At 34.3% G+C, this 20,368-nt stretch overlaps 1 protein-coding gene across 7 annotated transcripts in view; it reads right to left on the bottom strand.

Moving 5' to 3' along the window:
* Positions 1-20,368, bottom strand: part of KIAA0825 (KIAA0825 ortholog) — a 252,870-nt gene that overhangs the window by 90,010 nt on the left and 142,492 nt on the right. For 6 of the 7 annotated variants that reach the window (XR_011147825.1, XR_011147826.1, XM_069002262.1 and 3 more), the window contains one exon: positions 18,427-18,521. Coding sequence is in view for 4 of the 7 variants with exons in the window: in XM_069002262.1 (XP_068858363.1) it covers positions 18,427-18,521 (95 nt within the window). In the remaining 3 variants the exon portion in view is untranslated. Of the gene's footprint in view, positions 1-11,034; positions 11,123-14,613; positions 14,711-18,426; positions 18,522-20,368 lie in introns of those variants that run through there. The other variant, XR_011147827.1, reaches the window with a different exon arrangement.

The raw sequence follows: 20,368 nt of genomic DNA, 5'->3' as shown, positions 1-20,368 counted from the left end.
ATTTCTAATGATCCATAATGAAAATCAATCAATTAAGTCTTTGATGCCATATTAAAGAGATTCAAAATTGCCATATTTATTAGAAGACCACAGAAGTACCAGAGGTATAATCCTTAGATGATGACCCTGTAACTGCTAATCTGAGTAGAAGAGCACTGGGTTTTTTTCAGGACATATTTACGCTCAATTATAATGTTTCCAATCAGGAAAAAAATATCTGAGAAGTACATTCCAAGTCTGCTTGACCCACACTTAAACTTGGATGTTTCTGCTTATTCCAAACATAGTTAAAAATATGTTGGAATGAGCAAGCAAAAGGGATGGGCATAAAAAAAAATTCTTGGAATTAAACCCATATTTTATTATATGGTATTTTCAGTTCAGTGCAATTATACCTTCATACAATTTACTTAGCACTTACTTTACCTTTTATGATAACCGTTCTAATTTTCTTAGGATAAAAACTTGGAGTAAACCAGTGACTTAGCTCCAGATATTTCTCTTAAACCTTGAAAAAATGTTGAGATCCCCAATTCACAAACACATTTTTTCCATTGATTAAACACACTGAAGTTACATGTCTGAACTTTAATCCAGAAAATATATCAACATAATTAAATACACATTTTAGGCTAACTATCTGCTTTACAGCTTTTTGGAATTGTCTCACTTAAGCCCTCAGGGGCTAATTAAGTTTTTCCTTACCATTTCTTAAACTTTCATCCATTTTATGATATGAAGTCTTATAAACTACAATGTAATATTTTAAAATCTTAGTCTATAAATAGGCCAAGATCCAAACAGTATTTTTAAAATACACTATACAGAAAACGCATGTTTTTATTTTTACATCAAACATTTACTTCCTCAAAAGTATTTCAAGCCAATGGGAATTTTCATTCTAGCAGACTATACAACAAGCTGTGTAGAGTATAGACACACTCTGCACTCCAGCTGTAGCAGTAAAATTACTGGAACTGTAATTCTCTTAATATTTAAATAATATATTAAAATTTAATTTTCAGCACCTGGAAGAATCTGTTTGTGTGCCAGCAAATGAGGTAGTCGGGCCTGGAGCTGCTATACATATGGGATTTAAAAACAACGTATCACAAATAATTACTAGGAGCAGCTGTACTCACAACACTAGTCATTTAAAAATCAGGTCAAAGTTGCCTCAATCCTTTTTCCATCTTCAAGGATTCCTGCAAAACAGTTCTATAGTTTTTATATTTTTGTCTTTTTATATGTTAAAATTTTTTAAATTGTTGATTCTTACAATGGCAATATCTGAGAGTTTTAGCTTTCCTGATATTCCAGGCTTTTAAGAGTTGAAGGTTTCATGACAGATTCCAAAAACATGCAATGTTCATTTTCCAATATATCTTTTCAAGATTCTTATAGGATGGAATATGAAATTGCATTTGCTGATATACAACATACATGTGTGACATGCATATACACATGGTACTAACTACAATTCAACATATACAAATATATATATGCATACTTTTAAAAAACCAGTGTCATGTGGCTCACAAAAAAAAAAGATTACTTGTATTGTAGGCTTTCATTTATTTTTAAGTTGACAGTTTTAAGGTGGAAAGTATTTCTTTTTAAAGCATTTCCAAATTATTTTTTTCAGAACCACTTTCTTTTTAACTGATTTCCAGAAGCTGTTTTCTAGCAACCACTACCAACTTTATGATCATTTGTGAAGAAAAAAGCCTATGTACCACCTTTTTTATCTCATACTTTGTCAAAATTTATTTTGAATAACATAATATGAGATCACTTTTTTTACCTCTTAGATAGGATTAATAATGTTTGCACTGGATCTGAAAATTTTTTAAAGTTCAGAAAGATTCAGCTAGAAGCCTTTTATAATTTTAAAATATTCCAACCTGCATTCCCATACATTGAAGTAAAAAGACTCATAATGAAAACCATATATTTTATACTGATACACTGAGAAATAAAACACGTTACCCTTCAGGGAGAGAGACCCAAGCACTTATACACTAGTACCTTCAATCACTTGAATGCAAGTCATTCACACCACCACTATTGCTAACAAGGCATCCAATTTACGAAACAATGAATATTGAAATTACGTTTAAAAGGTACAAATGACTGTCCAAAGAATGACACTGAAAAATATTAAGTAACAGCTCTACCTCAAGATAAGCCTCACAATTAAAGACTTTAAATGAAGAGAGCCTTCAAAGGCTAAATCAGGAGGCATTGATTAGATTGCTTCTAACTTTGTGTTTTGACACCTTCATCTTTCATGGCATTGTATTGTCTCTGTGCATCTTACAAAGGAAGCATTTTACTAAGGCCACACATGAACAGGAGACAGCAGTGCTTATAATAGAGACTGTCAAGGGTGTGAGCCAAAATGGGTCTCATTTGGATTTCAAGTGAAGAAAACTCCTAATGCATTTCATTACAATGTATGTGAACCTCTGAAAAGAACGATGGATTGGGATTCTCATACCTATTAATTTATTGAAATGGATTCAGTTTTTTCTTATATATCAAGAGGGACCATGTGTTTCAAGCAAGGTAACAATATTATAGTACCAAATAACTAAATATGCCATGATGAGGTATACCCTTCTGCGAGACAAAGAGGATGCAATTTTCTTGATAAGTGGGATTTGAGTTCAGAAATAAATCCTACAATAGCTTGGCAACAAATAAATATTCTTTTTTACTATCAGGTTTAAAGATACAATCAGGAAGCTATGCAATATAGGGATGGATTCCATCTTTGTTACCACAGCATGTTTTTACCATTTGAAATCCCATCCCCTCCCTTCCCCCTGCCAAACTGTCATTCAGGTATTGACTTTTTATTTCATTGAGGAATTGTGTGATGTAATTTGGGTACCACCTACATAAGTCATCTTTTATTAAAAGATAACAGAACAGGATGCAGAAAAGTAAAAACATTCAAGAAAATTGTAATGCTACTGTACCACCGATTATATTATTCACAGAACAAGAAGTTTATATAAATACTTATTTGTCTTTTTCCCACTTCGACTTTGATAACAAAACCTATACTCTGCTATTCAAAAAGTGTAAATTCTGATTTAATACAGAGAACAGGATACAAAATCCTTTTGTATGCTAAATAATTTTACCAGTGTAACTATTAAAAATAAACCGTATGTTCTCGTTAACCTTAGAAGTGATTGATTGTGCTACACCAATAACATTCAGTAAGTTCAAAGCTCATCTATTTTTTATGGAAATCTTACAACCTGATAGTTAAACTAAAGGTTAAATATACATAAAGTCTTAAAACAAGATGAAAGTATTCCATATGTATGTAACTGATAAGCAGAGTACACAAACACATACATAAATCTGTTTGCATTTAAAAACCCAGGGCCTTAAGAAAGCCTCCACTGTCACACAAAGACTTCAAAGGTAGAGTTAAAGAGTTTGGTATCTATGGAATACTGAGAAACTATGTTTATTAAGTTAGGAATTGCCTGTTAAGTTCAGACCTCCACTGACATCACAATTACAATAGAAAGAAGTCATGAAAACCATAACCAGAGCTGAAGATGTGCTTGTTTTCACAAATCAGTTCTCAACAAGCATTTCCTTTGAAGTAGGAGGAAAGTCCAGGACGTATTTAACTTGTTTAATAATAATTACGAAAATACATACAGGCAGAACTATATAACTAATTTACTTCTTTATGTATAACATGTAAAAGCAGAAATGTAAGTGAAGTGTGTATATATATATATATATACACGTACTCAATATAAATTAAATAAACATTTTGAAAATTTTCAGCATTTGAATCAACATGATTTTTATACTTCTGTATCATGTGTTTGTGGTCTATGTGCCCAAGCAACAGAGAAATCAGCAAGAATCATACAAAACAAAATCAAATTCAATCTTAGCAATAAAAATTGCATATTTCCACATACAAAACAAAACGACATAGATACACTTTTATTTTATTTTTTAAGAATAATCATAATTAAATTAGAATGATGCATGTTCCATATTTTATCTTGACAGCCTCTGCACACTCAGGCAGAGCCCATTAAACACAAGCATACAGCAGCTTACTTGTTGAATTATGTATTTCAAGTACTTAAAATTACTAGGTATTTGACTAAGATCTGCACATTTTGGACTTAATTTTCTGCACTGGCACTTCTTCTTCTAAATACACTCTAAATTCTCTAAACTCAGAAAAAATTAAGCATTTTCAGGATCTAACAAAGGTAATAACATTATCTTTTAAATGTAAAATTTATGACATTAGGAATAAAACCAACATTTTTCAATAGTAAAATCTGAACCACAAACTAAGTGATATACTTATGTTAATTTACCTTTTAAAAGGTATTATGTGTTACTCATTTTTTTTGACAGGGCTTACATTCATACTTGAAGACATGTTGAAAAACACTGTATTTTCTCTCAATATGGAAAATCACTTTATCCACTATCATACTCATTCTGTGTCAATAAAAAATCAATCATCAAATACTTATGTCTAAGTTTGACTTGTTTTACTCTGATTTATGCATGGTGTTCAACTCAGTTCAAATTCTTTCAATTCTACTTGTTATTCTGGGTAATGTTTTTAATAGTATTTGACATTTTAAAAGAACAAGGAGAAAATAAAACTTTATATATACACCATAGTAATTTTACACTTAGAAGTTTGTGATCTGGTAATGTTCAGAACTTTAATTTTTTATAAGAAATAACCCCACCAAAATTAAATCTGTGATGTAGGTTTCAAAGCAATAAAGATCTGATTGAGCCCATTGAATAAGGCAATTGCATCGGTTGTCTAAATGGTAGTAATGTCAATGTCAGATATGTGGTTATCTTTTCATCTTGGCCTATTCTCAAATGTAAAAATCAAATGTTTGAAGGACATTTCACTGACCTGTTATGGCCTCTGCAACTCTCCAACACAATACTACTGTTCCTCATATAAGTGCCACATTTTGGATAAAAACCCACTTCATCAACGATGCCTTTGCGACATCTGGCGGTCCTTATTATACATAAACTTTAAGTTTGTTTCTTTGTTGGGTGTTTTCAGTTACTGTTGGGTACTTTTAGTATACTAATTTTATTTTATTTATTTATTTATTTGCAAACCTACCAGCATGTAAAACTTTAGTCAGAAAGCCTTTGATACCCCCTAGCAAGGGAACAAAAGCAATCTAGTTTGCAAAAACACAAGGTCTACCATGAATCCATATGGAGCAAAAGGTCACAAATCTTGAGATGCAGTGACATCATGACAATAAGACACTTTTGAGACAGAAGCTGACTCATTTTGAATATAAAAAGGACACTGATCAAATTCTCCCACGCATTTAAAACTATGGAGAAGAATAAGCATGAGAAGAACCTGATGTAGATGCGTATCCAAGGAGAGTTAAAACATACTCTTTAGTTTTCACAATTACAAGATGCCACTGAGAACTTGACAAGTCTGCTTCAGAAGATTTAAAAGCATTATTTTTATGTCATTATCGGATGCTGAGAAAATTTTATTAAAGAAAAAAAACACTCAGTTCACAGGGTGCACACTCCCTGTAAGAACCCAGCTCTTTTAAAATTAATTCAGTTATGCCAAAGCTTGTTCTACATGCTTCAGTCCTATTATTTATCATTTCAATAAACTATGAAAAAAGTATTATAAGGAACAGAAAAATTATCTTGCTTTCTTTATCCTTCTTCCTTAGCTATTTCACTGCAGTAGGAAAACCTCATTCTAATTTAGTTATTACAGGAACTGCAGGAGTAATTGACATCAACTTTGTGAAACCATAACTTTGTTATTTCTTAGCCCAGTGGGAAGAAGTAGTGCATTTAAACTCCTCTTGTTCTAAAAATTTTTATTTGAAACCAAGAGATGATACAGTAACCAAAGATTAAATGTATATTACTTGAGATATAGAGCATCACTTCTTTAAATTCTACTTTACTGCATCACGGTAAATATTCAGTTAAACACACTACTGTTCCAAAACAAGTAACACAGTATATTGTTTGGACATATGTTTGTCCTCATATGAACACATATGTAGCATGTGTTGCTGACATTCATGAAAAATTTCTAATAAATCATAACTGAATCACATTGGAAAAAATAATCTCTCAAAACTGCTCTTGGCATGGACTAGATTTAGTGAACATTCTAATGGTATAGTTCACTATTACATTATTTTACACCAAAAGATTTCTGCATCATTAGAATACCTAGTAGGTCCCCGCAAAAGCTACCATTCAAATTTTAATTAATATTTCAGTACCCTGTGTTTTCAGTGTACCTATATGGACAAGACAGACCATGTACTGGCACAAGCACATTATTCTTTGCAGATTACAGACACGTAACCAAATACATGAGAAATACAGGCCAAAGAAACACTGTTAATTCTAAGTAGTCCTCTTCTCATGCCACAAAACTGCAAGCAATCTAGTCTAACAGGTTGAATTTAAGTTATTGTACTGAATTCACAGAGACAACTCATTAAGGATATGAATGAGCAGATTCAGGATTATGTCTTAGTATGGAATAAAAAGATTAATCAGTCATTAAACTCCATGTAAAAAAAAATTCAGCATGTGACAGCACAGGTAGATTAAAATCAGAAAACTAAACTTAACAAACTGAAAAAAAAAACCACACTAGGAAATGCCATAAATTGATGGAAAAATTAAAATATCATGGTTAAGGAGGACAGTTTCTGCAAAGGAAGCTCAATCCTCACTGAAATAAATATCAATAAGAAAACAACAAACTGACAACACATACTTCTAAAAGTATTAAAGCAACTCCTTTATGTTGCTGTGAACTAAAGAATGGTCTTTTAAGATGTTCTATAAAAAATTTTTACCAATAGTGAAAACACTATGAAAGCCTCATCACACAAACTTTGTTCTGGGCTCATACCTTTCCTGGTGAAAAGGTAACAGAAAAAAGCAGTACTCTCCATCAGATGAAATTCTCTGAATTTTTCTTGCTCAGATATAGCCTGAAGCTGGTTAACTCAGACCAGTTAACATCCAAACACTGTGGCTTAGCCATGAGGCTGTACAATGACCTGTGAGCATAACTTCATAGTATATGAATCCCATAGGTCACCCTGAACTATGACAATATGGCACTGAAGTGTAGATAGAGAGAGACCAATGAACATTTATTTTTAATGCTAAAATTCTGAAACCACTCTATCAAATTTTCTTATGCAACAACCATTTTCCACTGAGATATGAAAAGAATACCGAATTGTCTCTGCATTCACTTAGAGACTATAAAGTCCAGAGCTTCTACTGCATGATTGGACAGTGACTCCATATGAAGCGATAAATAATGCAATGTCAAAATAAGACAGAAATGGAAAATAAATTTACTGTTAAAGAGCTACCACATATTTTTAAATATTTCATTTTAATTGAAAGGCAAGAAAACCTTTTATTTTCTATATACCATTTACAGAGGTTTAACTATGTATCACATAAATGCTCTCAGTTTTTATCCAAATGTGCTGTTAAATTACCCATGTAATTATCCCAAGAGAAATCATTACAGTTATTTTATTGACTATATTTATTGACCGATATAATTTCATTAACATTTTTGTGGGAAGAGTTTGGTAGTATTTAAATTCAGTTATCACACTCTTTATTAGTACAATCAAAAGGATAATTTCTGTATTATTTTAGAGGGTGGGTCTTTTTACAGAAGTGTTTAATTACTGAGTTAAAGCAACAACGGAAAGCTAATGAGCAAAAATATAGGCAATAACTTATGGTCAAATGTGAAACATAACTAAAAGAGTCCCTGATCCCAAAGTGAAATCTCTTTAAAATGCAAAATAACTGCTGTGAAAGTGAAATAACAACTGTTCTTTCTAAAACAACAACACAATAGTTGTATATGCCTTAACAAGCCCTCCAGTAACAAGCAGAAGCACTACATTCGAGTAAATAGAAAAAATCAGTTACAAATACAACTTAAGGAGAAGTATATTCAAATATCTGTTTACAGAACCTTGTAAAGGCAAAGCAGTTATGACTTTTGATATACCACTATTATAAGACCTTATGACTGCAATAAATGCAGCATAATTTCCTTGTCTTCTGCATGCACCACAGTGTTACTGAGCCAGCAGGCTCTATACTTACATACAGTTCAATTGACTTAAATGGCATAAGACCAAAATAACTTTGCAACTGGAAATCCTGGCAATAAAGAAAAGTGAAGAATATGGATTGAAAATTAATTTCTGGATATGAAGATCAAAAGTAAGACAGATGTTCTAAATAGGAAAACATAGTATCAGACTACGGCTATTAAGAAATTACTCATCCCAGATGACAGTGGGAAACTGTTTTCATCTTCCTCAGATTTTAAAGAATAATTTTTATTATACTGAACAATTTATTTTTGGAAAAATATGAAAATTAGGGAGATCAAGGAATTAGCATATATAAAAATTCTAACAAATTTATACTCACTGCTCTTTGACAGAGTAAAATTAATTTTTATCCACAGGGAATATATCAATTTAAAGATAATCTGAGGGAAAAAAATTGTTGGGGAGGTATAAGACCTCTGACTAGACTCTCCTTCATTCCAGGGGATCCAGAGAGTTTGAGGAAGCATTATGTGGAAAAATTGTATGGAGATTTCATTCTTTGGCTTCTTATTATGGGTTTTTCCCATCAGTGCAGGTGAAAAGTCCTGTGCAGGTTGCTTAACTAATAAAATCTTCTAAGTAATTTCACTTTAAACATTTTATGATTGTCTACACTGCAGCACTACAGCATAATTGAACCTTTGTTCCAGATAATTTTTGTAGTTGGGGGAAGTACTGGAAAATCATGGAGAAAATAGCCAGTCATTTATATGCAGAAAATCCCTGTACTAATTTTTTTCTGTGAAAACTTCTGTGCACATTTTCTGTGTACAAAAATTTAAAATATTAAAACTCTTTAATCATTACAACCAAAACTGTGCTTCCATTTAAATGAATGTGTTGTGGTATTAAAATGAGTAAAGGGTGAAAACATTGTCAGTTTTTACTTTTGTTTCCGAAACGAAATAGTATTCCTTGGAAAACAAGTATTTTTGTTTAAAAAAAAAGAAATCAATAATGAAGGGTTGTGTTTTTCAAGTAAAATGGAAAGACAAAAGTTTAAGAATGTTTATAGATGTGCCTTGTTTAACAGTTTAGCATGTTGGATGTGACTTTCACAGTCTGTTGGCTATTGCAGGAAAGCCATCACATCTGTGACTTGGCTGTTGATTAATGAGTCTTTCAATTCTCCGCTACCATCTGAAGAAGGGCTGTGGCATTTCTAAGCTTCACTGGTTTACTCGCCTTCAGCTGTGGTCCTACCAAGGTATCTTCCATAAAGAAAATCACACCTGGTTAAGGCTAATGAAAACCTCAATATGTCATTTTCTAGACAAGTCAAAAAGCATGTAAAACTAGACAAAAGATGTATTCAAGCAACATGAATGCAGTTTTGTCATAACCTGTCACTCTAAAGACTAACATGAAAAAGCTTTCTTCAATGACATTTTACAGTGTCAACTATTAGAATGACAATTCTTAATTCCCTCTTTGGTATATGAGGCAGGATGTATAATGGTTTCCCACTTTTCACTAAGACTAAATTTTGTTGTTAGACCCTAGAAAGAAGTTAAGAGGGGAAGAAAAATTCCAATCAAAATGTTTTTCTGGGTTGAATCATCAGTCAGCATCAGAAACCCCCAAATCACAGTGTCTAGGCAGATTTTAAACTTCCTTCACAAAACCTGTTAAGATTTCATGCAAAACTGACCAACTTGCTGTATCTGCATCACAGTTGTAAAACTTTTGAGGTCAGTTTGACATTAGCAACTGGACTTGGGGAAGAAGCAAAAAGATCTTTGCGACTTGTCATTCTTTCTTAAGCAGGGTCAGCCTGGCAGGACAGAGGAAGTTCATCCAGGAAAGCTACCTGAGAAGTCAGTAACTTTGGGAAAGCCGTAGCTCTACGAGACAACTTTGTAGTTACAGCGACAAAGGTCTGGGATTTGCACTGTAGCCACCACCAGTCCTCAATACTTGTTTTGTGGTTGCAACAGTGAATGTTTCAAGGTCAAGAGAAAGCATATAGCATCTTCTTCATAGGAAAACTACCAGGACTACCACTCCCTAAAACGAATGCAAGATAATTCAAATTAGATAAGCGTTAAAGTCTCACTTAAGCTGAGTCACCTCCCCTTTGCTGCCACAAAGGAACTGTGCATAGCAACAGCCACCACAGATCAGCTAATACATGGTTGCTTCATATCTTAAATTTAGTCAAAAGAGCTAGGTTCTACTCTTTGCTTTGCTACAGACTGATTTTGCAGTGTAGGAGAAACCTCAAAAGTGACTTTTACAACCAGAATTTCCATCTGTTTAACTCTGATATTAACACTTCCCCTACCTTCCAGGGGACTTGCATGTCTCAGCTCATTACAGCTTGCAAAGAAATTGAGATCCCTGTATGGAAATTGAATTACTCTGTATTACTATAACTTTGATGAAAAATCCCTTATCTAAAAGCAGCAAAAGGAAGAAACAATGCCTTGATGGACAAGACAGACTTTTAGCTTGTCAGCTTGTGTCCTGCAGCCTCCTTCCTTGCAGGTGTAGCAAGAAAGTCTATAGATAAGACAAGTAGCTACGCTACTGTGTACAATTAGGGTAGTCAGTACTTTGAATGAATTAATTCACATTTACACATTTATCAATTACACATTACACTTACAATTACTATATAACCATGTATCTATTAAGAATGAAAACTTGGATCAATAGGGGTCTGAAAGAGGAAAAAGAAAAGAACAGATAAGAAAAACAAACATGAGTATCTCCACTTAAGAATCCCTAGTGAGAACAAGATTTGAGACAGAGTTGAAAGGAGCGCAAATTATTTGCAGATGAAAGGAAATACCTGTTTTTAAGAAAAGCCAGCCAAGTCACAGGATAGCAATCACGAAGTTAATTAGATTATGATAAAAATGTTGGAGTGCCACACTTCTGAGTAAGTTTGTAGCACACTAAAATACCTAGTTAGGAAGAAAAGATACATACTTTAAAAGAAACCAATGAATCCTACCAATAAATACTCAAATACAATATTAACACAATACATTGCATATACCTAGCAGTATTCCCATCAAAGCTGTCTTAGTTCCAGGCAGGACAGAGTTAATTTTTGCAGTAGCCAGGAGGGGGCATGGCTGAGACCTGGAGGTTACTCTATACCACCTTATGTAATTTTTCTGGGGATGGGGAAAGGACCCTCTTCTGGGTCAATGTAGCGTAGTGGAGGGAGCAGTTGGGTACTATCCATTGCCAGGGGGCTTCCATGTGAATTGTTCACCTCTTTCTTGTACCCTCTGTCATTAGTATTGTTGCTGTTACTACTTGTTTTCTTCTTTCAGTGCTGTTTCCAGTAAATTACTCTTGTCTCAACCTATCATCTTTATATTTCATGCCTCCAATTCTCTCCATAGCACCGTGGGGTAGGGAAGGGGAAAGGGAGAGCAAGCAAGCAGCAGTGGTTTGGAGAGTCTCGGTGGGAACACTAAATTGTGGAGTACCATTCCAAAACCAAGACAAAAGCACATCAAAGTACATAAAATTGTGGACAAATGTGACCTAATTTAAATGGGGAACCAAGATACTGTGAGACATTATTAGAAGAAAGAGGTTTGGATCACAGGCCTCTGCCCTAGCAAACATGCTGTTTACTACAATTCTGAATTCAAAAAGATGTACCAGCAATACTTCCTTCTTTTCCATTTGGTTTTATTTTCACTTTTTTTAGGGGCCAGGTTTGAGAGACAAAAAAAGCATCAAATTAGCATGAAACCTTATTTAAGCAATTTTAAAGTTGTTAATTAAAGGAGAGCTGGTAAGTAAATGCTTTCATATTGCAAGGCTGGCAAAGGCCTCATCATAAAGGGCTTCCAAGTATTAAAAAGTAGCTTGTATTAACTAAGGTTAACTGGGATATGGCAATCCTTATGTTTTTAGCACTTTCTGTTGGAGATTGTCATCAGAGAATATTGTTTTATTCATGTGATTCATCAATATATCTGCAGGAGAGACTGATAACAATCAGAAAAGTGTACTGCATATGGGGAGCTTCATCTTTAACCTCATTTACTTGTAAAATTCATGCTGTAACTGTATACATGATAGGGGCTGGAGTGGCAGTCAAACAGTATGTAATACTGTTCCCTTTTGCTTACTGATGTATGCTCTGCCACCAGTGCTTTAAAAGTGCCAGGCAGGGAACTAAGCCTACTTCTGACAGATTTTTTAAGGTCACAGTACGGTTTGATTAGCTATGTCAGAAGAGGATAAGCAGAGGAAGGATAATCCTTATGGTGACAGATGTGACATACACCTTGTTATTGACCAACTCATTTACGGAACAAGATCCTTGCTTACCCAGAAAGGTCAAAGTGAGATTTTCCACAAAATCCCATTGGCTTTTTTCTGGAACATCCAGCACCAGGGTCTAAACCTGACTTTGTGACTAACCAAGAGATGTATAATAATGGATTAATACCTTTCACCTGCTTCTTCTGATACAGGAGCAATGAGATACTGCCTTTCATAGCCTCCCATGCCTTTCAGAAAGCCTGTTCTCATATGCATGATAAGGGCATCAATTATAGTAACACCAAGGAGGAGATGATTAGTGCAATATTAATGGCACCCTAGCTCTTCACCAACCATCATTAACAGTTGACTTGTAGCTGTAGCATCAATATGAATTTCCAATATCCAGCAAATTTGGGTACAAAAGGTCTGGGAGCATCTGCAGTTTAGAAGACAGACTAACATATCTAGAAGTACACTAGACATAAGACTGCTGTCCTCTGACATGGAGATAAGCTCTCTGTCTTGGCATCATGTCAGTAACTGCTCTTCCATCACTTGTTTCTTTCATAAAGAAAATTGTTAGAGAACTTCCTACCTTTTAACACCCTGGAGGGTTTTTTCACTTATTTCTCAGATTTAGGCTTTTGTAAAGTTTTATAAAGAGTCTTTCACAGACAACAAAACACATGCAGTTTGCTGGCATTCTTTTCAGTTTCAAAACCACATAATAAATTTTTTCCATGTGTTGATAAACTAGATTTTAAAAGAGCGTTTTCTGGATATCTAGATAATCAACAACACAATGAATATAAACATTTTCTATAAATAGTTCACCATATGGCTATCATTCTCAACAGATGGTGTCTGTGTATTCACTAGAATATACAAGAGCTATGCAAATTTTGCCCTGCAATCATTCAGAATTCTAAACAAGATTTTTTGACTTCAGTTTTATTAAGCTTAATCAAAGTCAAAACATGTAATTTTATCACCTAGCCCTAATATGGGGAACAAATGCCACACCTATACTAACAAATGAATTTGCAAAAGGCAGTACAGTTGAAAGGATTTTTAAAAAAGAGACACTAGGTAAAAGATTTTCTCAATCTTAGGACAGCACTGTGCTGCTAATCATAGTTTTCACCTACTCAAAAAGCAGACTCACTTCTAAACAGCCCAGTAGTTCATCAGAAAGAATGCAGTCCAGACTATGTTATGAAAAAATCTGTAGTCCATGGCATCTGAGACTTTCTATATATTTTGCAGCAAATGTTCTCATATGCATTATAAGGACATCAGTTATAGTAACATCAAGCAGGTGGTGATTACTGCAGTATTAATGGCACCCTAGCCCTTCACCAATCATCACTAATAGTTGACTTGTAGCTGTAGCAACAAAGCCTACTAGAAAGCCTACATATTTTATCCAGTTTTAGTAAAAAACAAACTTACTCAGTTTTTACAGTTTCTTTAAACTATATAAAGATCTCCATGTTTTCTACTTGCTTTCAGAAACTGCTGGGCAGTTCAGAATATCTAACAAAAGTACACATGACCAAAACTTGACTAGATACTTGGTCTATCCTCTTCCAACTTAAAACTATTTAAGCTCACTTCACTGTACAAACATCTTCTGGAAAGTTCTTCTTGAGCTACACTGGCTTATCTGTTGGAAATAATACTCTAATTTTGAGTCAAGACATTTTTTATAGCATTTCTTATCCACTTGAACAAATACTAGTTTTAATTTCTTCGGTTTTTCAAACTTGTTACTGTTTCTCTCCTGACGCATTTATGGAAAAAACCCACATTTCCATTTCCCTCTCAGTTATTAAGTTCTTAAGCTTTCTGTTCTGAAGGTTCTGACTGTTGTTGGCTTTGCCAGTCATGAGTTCTTCTCTGTCTGTTCCTATAGCTCCCAGGGTGCTCCTGTAGCAGGATCTACATCATTCATCCTACATCACTACTTGTCCCTGCACAGACACCAGTGCTCCATGAAACTTCCCTAAGTATAGAGAAGAGAATCCCAGCCATTCCTCCTCAGAACTGCAAATTACTGCAATATTGGATAATGCCTTCAGATATTACAAAAATGTCTATTTTTTTCTCATCTTTATAGTGATAGGAATATCTTTACATTATTGTAATGTATTCAGCGCACCTGGAAGTCCTGTACAACTGCAGAAGGCAGGTCACATCTCTATGCCCAGCAAAATAATAGTATCTTCTAACCATGTAGAAGTTGCCGAGATACTTCTCTAAAAATAAATGATCATAAATTTAACTTATACATAAAGGAGAGTACATAAACACGAATGATAATGCACGGCACTGAGCTCTGAAACTGTATTTCAATATTGATAACACACCAGCTTTTTGCCTACTGCTAAGTACTTCTTACACAGTTTCAACATGCTGATTTGGCCAGACAAAAGCAATTGTAACTTTATGAGCAGGACACTAATTAAAAGTTGAGATACAGGTAATTAAATAATTATGGCTCTTCTTGTTTTAATATATGCATTAGAGGTAAGGAACCCCCATTTGTTATTGGAGTAGCTAAGGATGTACAAGTGAGTCCAAGACTTGAAAAAGCAGCATGCATCTGTGTAAGTATGCAAGACATTTTATAAAACTCGTGTAAATCAAGTTCATAAGTTAGTTGAATGTTAATGGTCTTATTATTAAAAGATACTGTTTCAAGTATAATTGAGAGATATGTTTAAACTTATATTCTTGCAGCTCGAACTATATATATAATATATACACATGCATATTATTTCTAGATAGATATGAAAACAAAAATCAGAAGTAAAACTAGAAAGAGAAGGAATCCATTATATATCTGTTTCTTTCCCATAGGGAAAACTTTTTTATAGGTTCTAAAGGTGAACTGTGAACATTAAGTTTCCTATGTTACTCTTTGCTGCTCAACTGTATTACCTTTTCCTGATGGCATCTATATTATATAACCTTGTAATAAAATAGTATCATTAACATTGTGAGGAGAATTGATGGCCTGAAACATTTCAGATGCACGTAGGGAAAGGGGCAAGACTTGGGAGGTGGTGCATTGCTCCATCCACCCCACCCCCTAAAGCCTGGATCCCAGCCCCCAGTGGCACGGTGGAGGCAATGTTCCATACCTGCCCCTGGAGCCCCTAAGCCAGCCCCAGAGTAGCTACCAGACCAGACATCCCACCTGGGGGAAGGGCCCAGGAAAGCCAAAGCGTACTCAAGCCAAGCACGAGGCAAGCTCACTTCTTGAACCTACCACCCATATTAGCAGAAACATTGCCGGAACCACAGTGGTAACTATATTTGTTCTTTATCATATCTCTTCTTTCCTTCTTTCCTTCTTTCTTTCTCTCTTTCTTTCTTTCTCTCTTTCTTTCTCTCTTTCTCTCTTTCCCCTTCTTCTAATTCCTTCTTCTTGAAGTCTGAGTAAATTAAAATCATATGGGTTGAAGTTTGTTAAATTGAATGGGCCTAGAGCTTGCATTATTTAATGCCTTGTCAAATGCTTTATGTTGATTCAATGTTGCTTTAAAGTTTTTCTAAGGTTCCCTGATTTTCTCAAGTTTGCCAGTTAACAACTTGCACCTAACTCAGGGTACATAAATAAACCTGTGTAAGCCCCCTTGAGGGACTCAGTGAGAGAATTCTGGGGCCCTATAACCATCCACATCTTTAATTTGAAAAATTTCCTAGACACTTTTACTTTGAGGATCACAGGAATGCATGGTTAGATTCCCATCATTGTGTGAAGCCAGCAATGAGTAGTAGACAACAATTCATTTCCTTTTTAACCAGTCCTAAAAGTCTTTTACTTTCCCCTAACCACCAACCAATTAATTTACCTAACACTTGCTGGCTCTGGGACAATGCTCTCAAAACACCCTCTCACCTAACTCAGTCATTAACTAGGTTAGGGGAGCATTTCCCTTGTAAATGAGTCCCCTAAGCATTTTCACTTTTTTTTTCTCAAAAGAAAGACCATGCTTTTTTAATTCATAAGCAACTGACAGTATTTTCTCTTGAAATATGAAAAAAAGGAAATAAATATCTTTCCAACATCACTGTGAACTGGTAAAAATATTTTTGCCTGCACAGACATAACTGTTCACGGAAAGCTTTAGCATGTGTCAAAGAAAGAAGTAATTAAAATATTTTGGCACTCCACTTTATAAACGGATGGTTCTGACAGTTCAAGTACTGCCCGTGGTGTTGTTTAATTCGTCTCAGGAGGGAGACAGTAGAAACAGAATAGGTCCATCATAAATGGGATGTCAAAATAATCACACACTCATTCAGCTTGAATGTTAAGTCTGGAGCACAAGAAAGGCGGAAATTTAGGCAGTTCTAGGAAGGAGCAAGAAGAATCACCTAAAGATAGGGCTCACCTAAGTCTTACTGCAAAGCTTGCTTGAGTAACCACAAGAACAGCTAGAATTGTCCTAGTCAGCTGGAAAGTATGAGCAGACACACTTTAGCTATGCTAAAGATAAAATTACATAAAGTCAAGCTGTGTTGAAGATGCTGGTTGCTATGTCAGATACTGGATTAGCTATTCTACTTTATGATCACAGTGGATCTAAATGATTTGTTGGTCTGTAGAGAGGCTGAAATAATAAATCCATGAGCTAATTATTAATGGCTTGCATGATGTCATTTCTAGATGAGAATTTCCTTACCATGCAGAAGGGCAATGAATGAAGACATTTTCAAATGAGGAAAGATGACAACAATTAGGGAATTTATTAAATAAAAAGTAATAGATGATATAACATGGGTGTGAAATACAGAGAAGGACAGAGGAGGCATACACATGACTTCTTTATAATGTCTATAAAGAGATCAAAAGAAAAATAAAATTAGTTTCAAGAGAACAGTGAATATGAAATGTCCATACAGTATGTTTCCTCAGCAAATCACAGCAGTCTTCTGCTCCCTTTGGCTCATATTGATGACAATAACATGAAGAGAAGTTCAAGAACCAGTTTGAGTCTAAGAGTTTCTATGACAGACTCTTTTAAAAGGACAAACTACTTCATTTTTAATGAAGGACATGAGATAACAATCAACAGGAAAACTATTAAAAAAAGAAAATTAGTACTGTATTGTCTCTGGCATTTAACACCAAAAGTCTGCGCAGTTTCACAGTCTGTCTGGTAACGGGTAGCAGAGGACATTGAGAAGACAACTGAACAACAAACCTTTGTTGGTATGACTTTTTGTGTAATTAAACTTTTGTAAAAGAACAATTTGGGTAGGGAAAGAAGTAATCTTATCACAATTAAGACAGAAAACCAGAAATAGACTGTACAAATATTTTGTATATGAAATGAAGGAAGAATTAAATGTTTAAGACTAACTGCTAGTGATAAATTGAGAAAATGGGATACAAAACCCAAAAATTTTTGACATGCAAATTCACACACTTTTGAAATTGTCACTCTAATTTCTAGATAGCTAATCAGTCCTGCCTAAAAATTAAGCAGTTACATTTTACAAGTAAAAAGGCAATAAAATATTAAAATAAGTTTTATTAATTAAGATCTATTAAGGAAACACTTTCTATTTCTTGCTACTCTTGGCATGCCCACAACTGAATTTAAGATACTTTGCAACTTGAGTAAACATTGCTTAATTCTGTGCTGAAACTTCCCAGAGCAGAATAGGTTTGCGAAAGTTACTAATTTTTTTCCAAAGCATTACTAAGTGCAATATCAACATATATTCATATACTTTTCAGACAGAAAGAACAAATTATACTCTTCAAAACAGGAACTGGAAGCTATCTGAGTATGGATCAAATACAACAGAAAAAAAGTTGCTCCATTTTAAAATTGGGTATTTAAAAAGAAATGCAAAGTTCATTTTATAAATTGCACCAGTAAAATCTTTGTGAATTCACTATTACAAAGTCAAAAATACAAAAGGAAAATGTGATTATTTGCCAAAATCCCCTTACCTGTGTGTCAGCAGCACCCTGAAGGCCATCTGATTCAGTCCCAAATAACCTGGCAGCAAGCTTGACCAATCCCAGTTCCATTCAGTAATGGCTGACTGTTGATACATGGCAAGAAGCTAGTTAGTTATTAATCAGCATTAATATGACCAGTACATTAAGGCTCCAGCTGTGATATACTAACCAAGGAGGGGGGTCTAGAATGAGGACTTAGAAAGATGATATCAATCATGTCCACAGAAGAAGGTTTTTATTCCAATAAGACAGCAATTAATTAATTAATTAATTAATTAGGGACATAGCCACTATTTATAAAAAGATAAATCAGTTTTTTAAACCATTATTTTTACAACTGTTGATGGCATTCTGATCAACTACTTTGTCTGAGAGCTCGACTCGTCTGAAAAGCAAATTAGTTGGTAACTTTTTATGTAACAGCAATTTGCATTTTCTGCTGTCAGCAAAAAGTTTGTAATGAAAAATCTGCTATAGCTGGAATTCAAGGTGTAACCTGTATCATAATTGGAGTGAAGGTTTAGTTGTCGATTGTTTTTTAAGGCACTCTAGTCACCAGATGGTTATTATAAACAGCATTAAATCCAGAAATATAAACAAATATAGCTCCATATCACTTATTTAATAAATAAAAGCAATCTACAATAATAGTGGGCAGGCAAAAGACCACGCACAACATTCTTATGTTTACAAAACAGTAAATCCTGTTGCATAACATTCCGTTTCATTGTCAGCAGTGGCCAAATAGTGACTATAATTCAACCTTCTTGGTAGGAAATAAATACAAAGTTGTTGTTGTAACACTAAAAGAGCACTGAGTAGGTTAAAAAAAAAAGTTTAAGCAAGTCAAAACAATGGAAATAAACCTAAATAACAGTAAAGTTCAACTTGGAGTGCATCTTTTTCTTCTTAGAGACAGCACTTGTTTCATCTGGGAGAGCAGAATCAGTGCAAACCCTCCTATTCCTTCCATCTGTATTTTATCACTTTCCTTCTCCTTACTTAATTTACTCCCTAACCCTCATCTTTGGCATGCATGTTTAAGTAAAGTAGAAAAACAAAGCTGAAATACAGAGTATGAAAAGGAAATAAGGGTAAAAAGAAAATACAAAATACTGTGAAAGTGGAAAGTGAATGAATAAGAATAAGCAAACGTCTGATAAACCAGAAATAAGGGGAAAAGGTTTGACTAAGTGAACCGTACAAGAAGAACATGGCAGAAAACAGGATACTATTCTACACTCCACACTGAATTAAAAATAGATGAATGCATGTGGAGGAAGTACTTGTAAAATCAAGAGGGATAAACAGGGAAGCTAAACAGTCAGTAGCAACAGTCATGAAAACAAAGAGGAGATTTTTTAAATATACCAGATAAAATTTCTGACTCACAAAATTCCACAGACTGATCAATTCTGTGAAAAAGTAAAGGATTAGTTTGAAAAAAAGCCACTTCAGGAACGGGAAATAATTTCTTTCTAGCATTGATTGATACTGTTGCATACCCTAGACTTAAGCTCACTAGATAACAGAGGAGCAGTGGCACTAGCACAGATTGAGGTATCAGGACAAACAGACAGAATCAAGAGCCACAAGTTATTAGGACCAGATGGTGATTGTTTAAGACTTTTGCAAGAATGTAAGAATGAAGTGGCTAAATTGTTAACAGAAATTACACAATTCCTAGAATCAGCTAGTGAACCGGACAGTTGAAAGGTAAGAAATTTACCTAGCATCAACAAAAATGCTAGTTGATCTTAAAATAGCAGTTCAGTGGTCCAGATTTCAGGAGCAGTAAAATTCATAGAAACTATGATCAAGGACCTTGCTAAATTTTACATGAATGGGAAAAAATTAGCAAAACTTTAGAAGAAAACTTTCCTGTATGGCCATTCAGGAGCACTCTGGCAGTCACACTCTCACCACCAAG

This window comes from Aphelocoma coerulescens (genome assembly GCF_041296385.1).
Source record: "Aphelocoma coerulescens isolate FSJ_1873_10779 chromosome Z unlocalized genomic scaffold, UR_Acoe_1.0 ChrZ, whole genome shotgun sequence".
In the NCBI taxonomy this organism is placed as follows: Eukaryota; Metazoa; Chordata; class Aves; order Passeriformes; family Corvidae; genus Aphelocoma; species Aphelocoma coerulescens.
The sequence above is the reverse complement of the archived record's forward strand: the minus strand, read 5'-3'. Positions and strand labels throughout refer to the sequence as shown.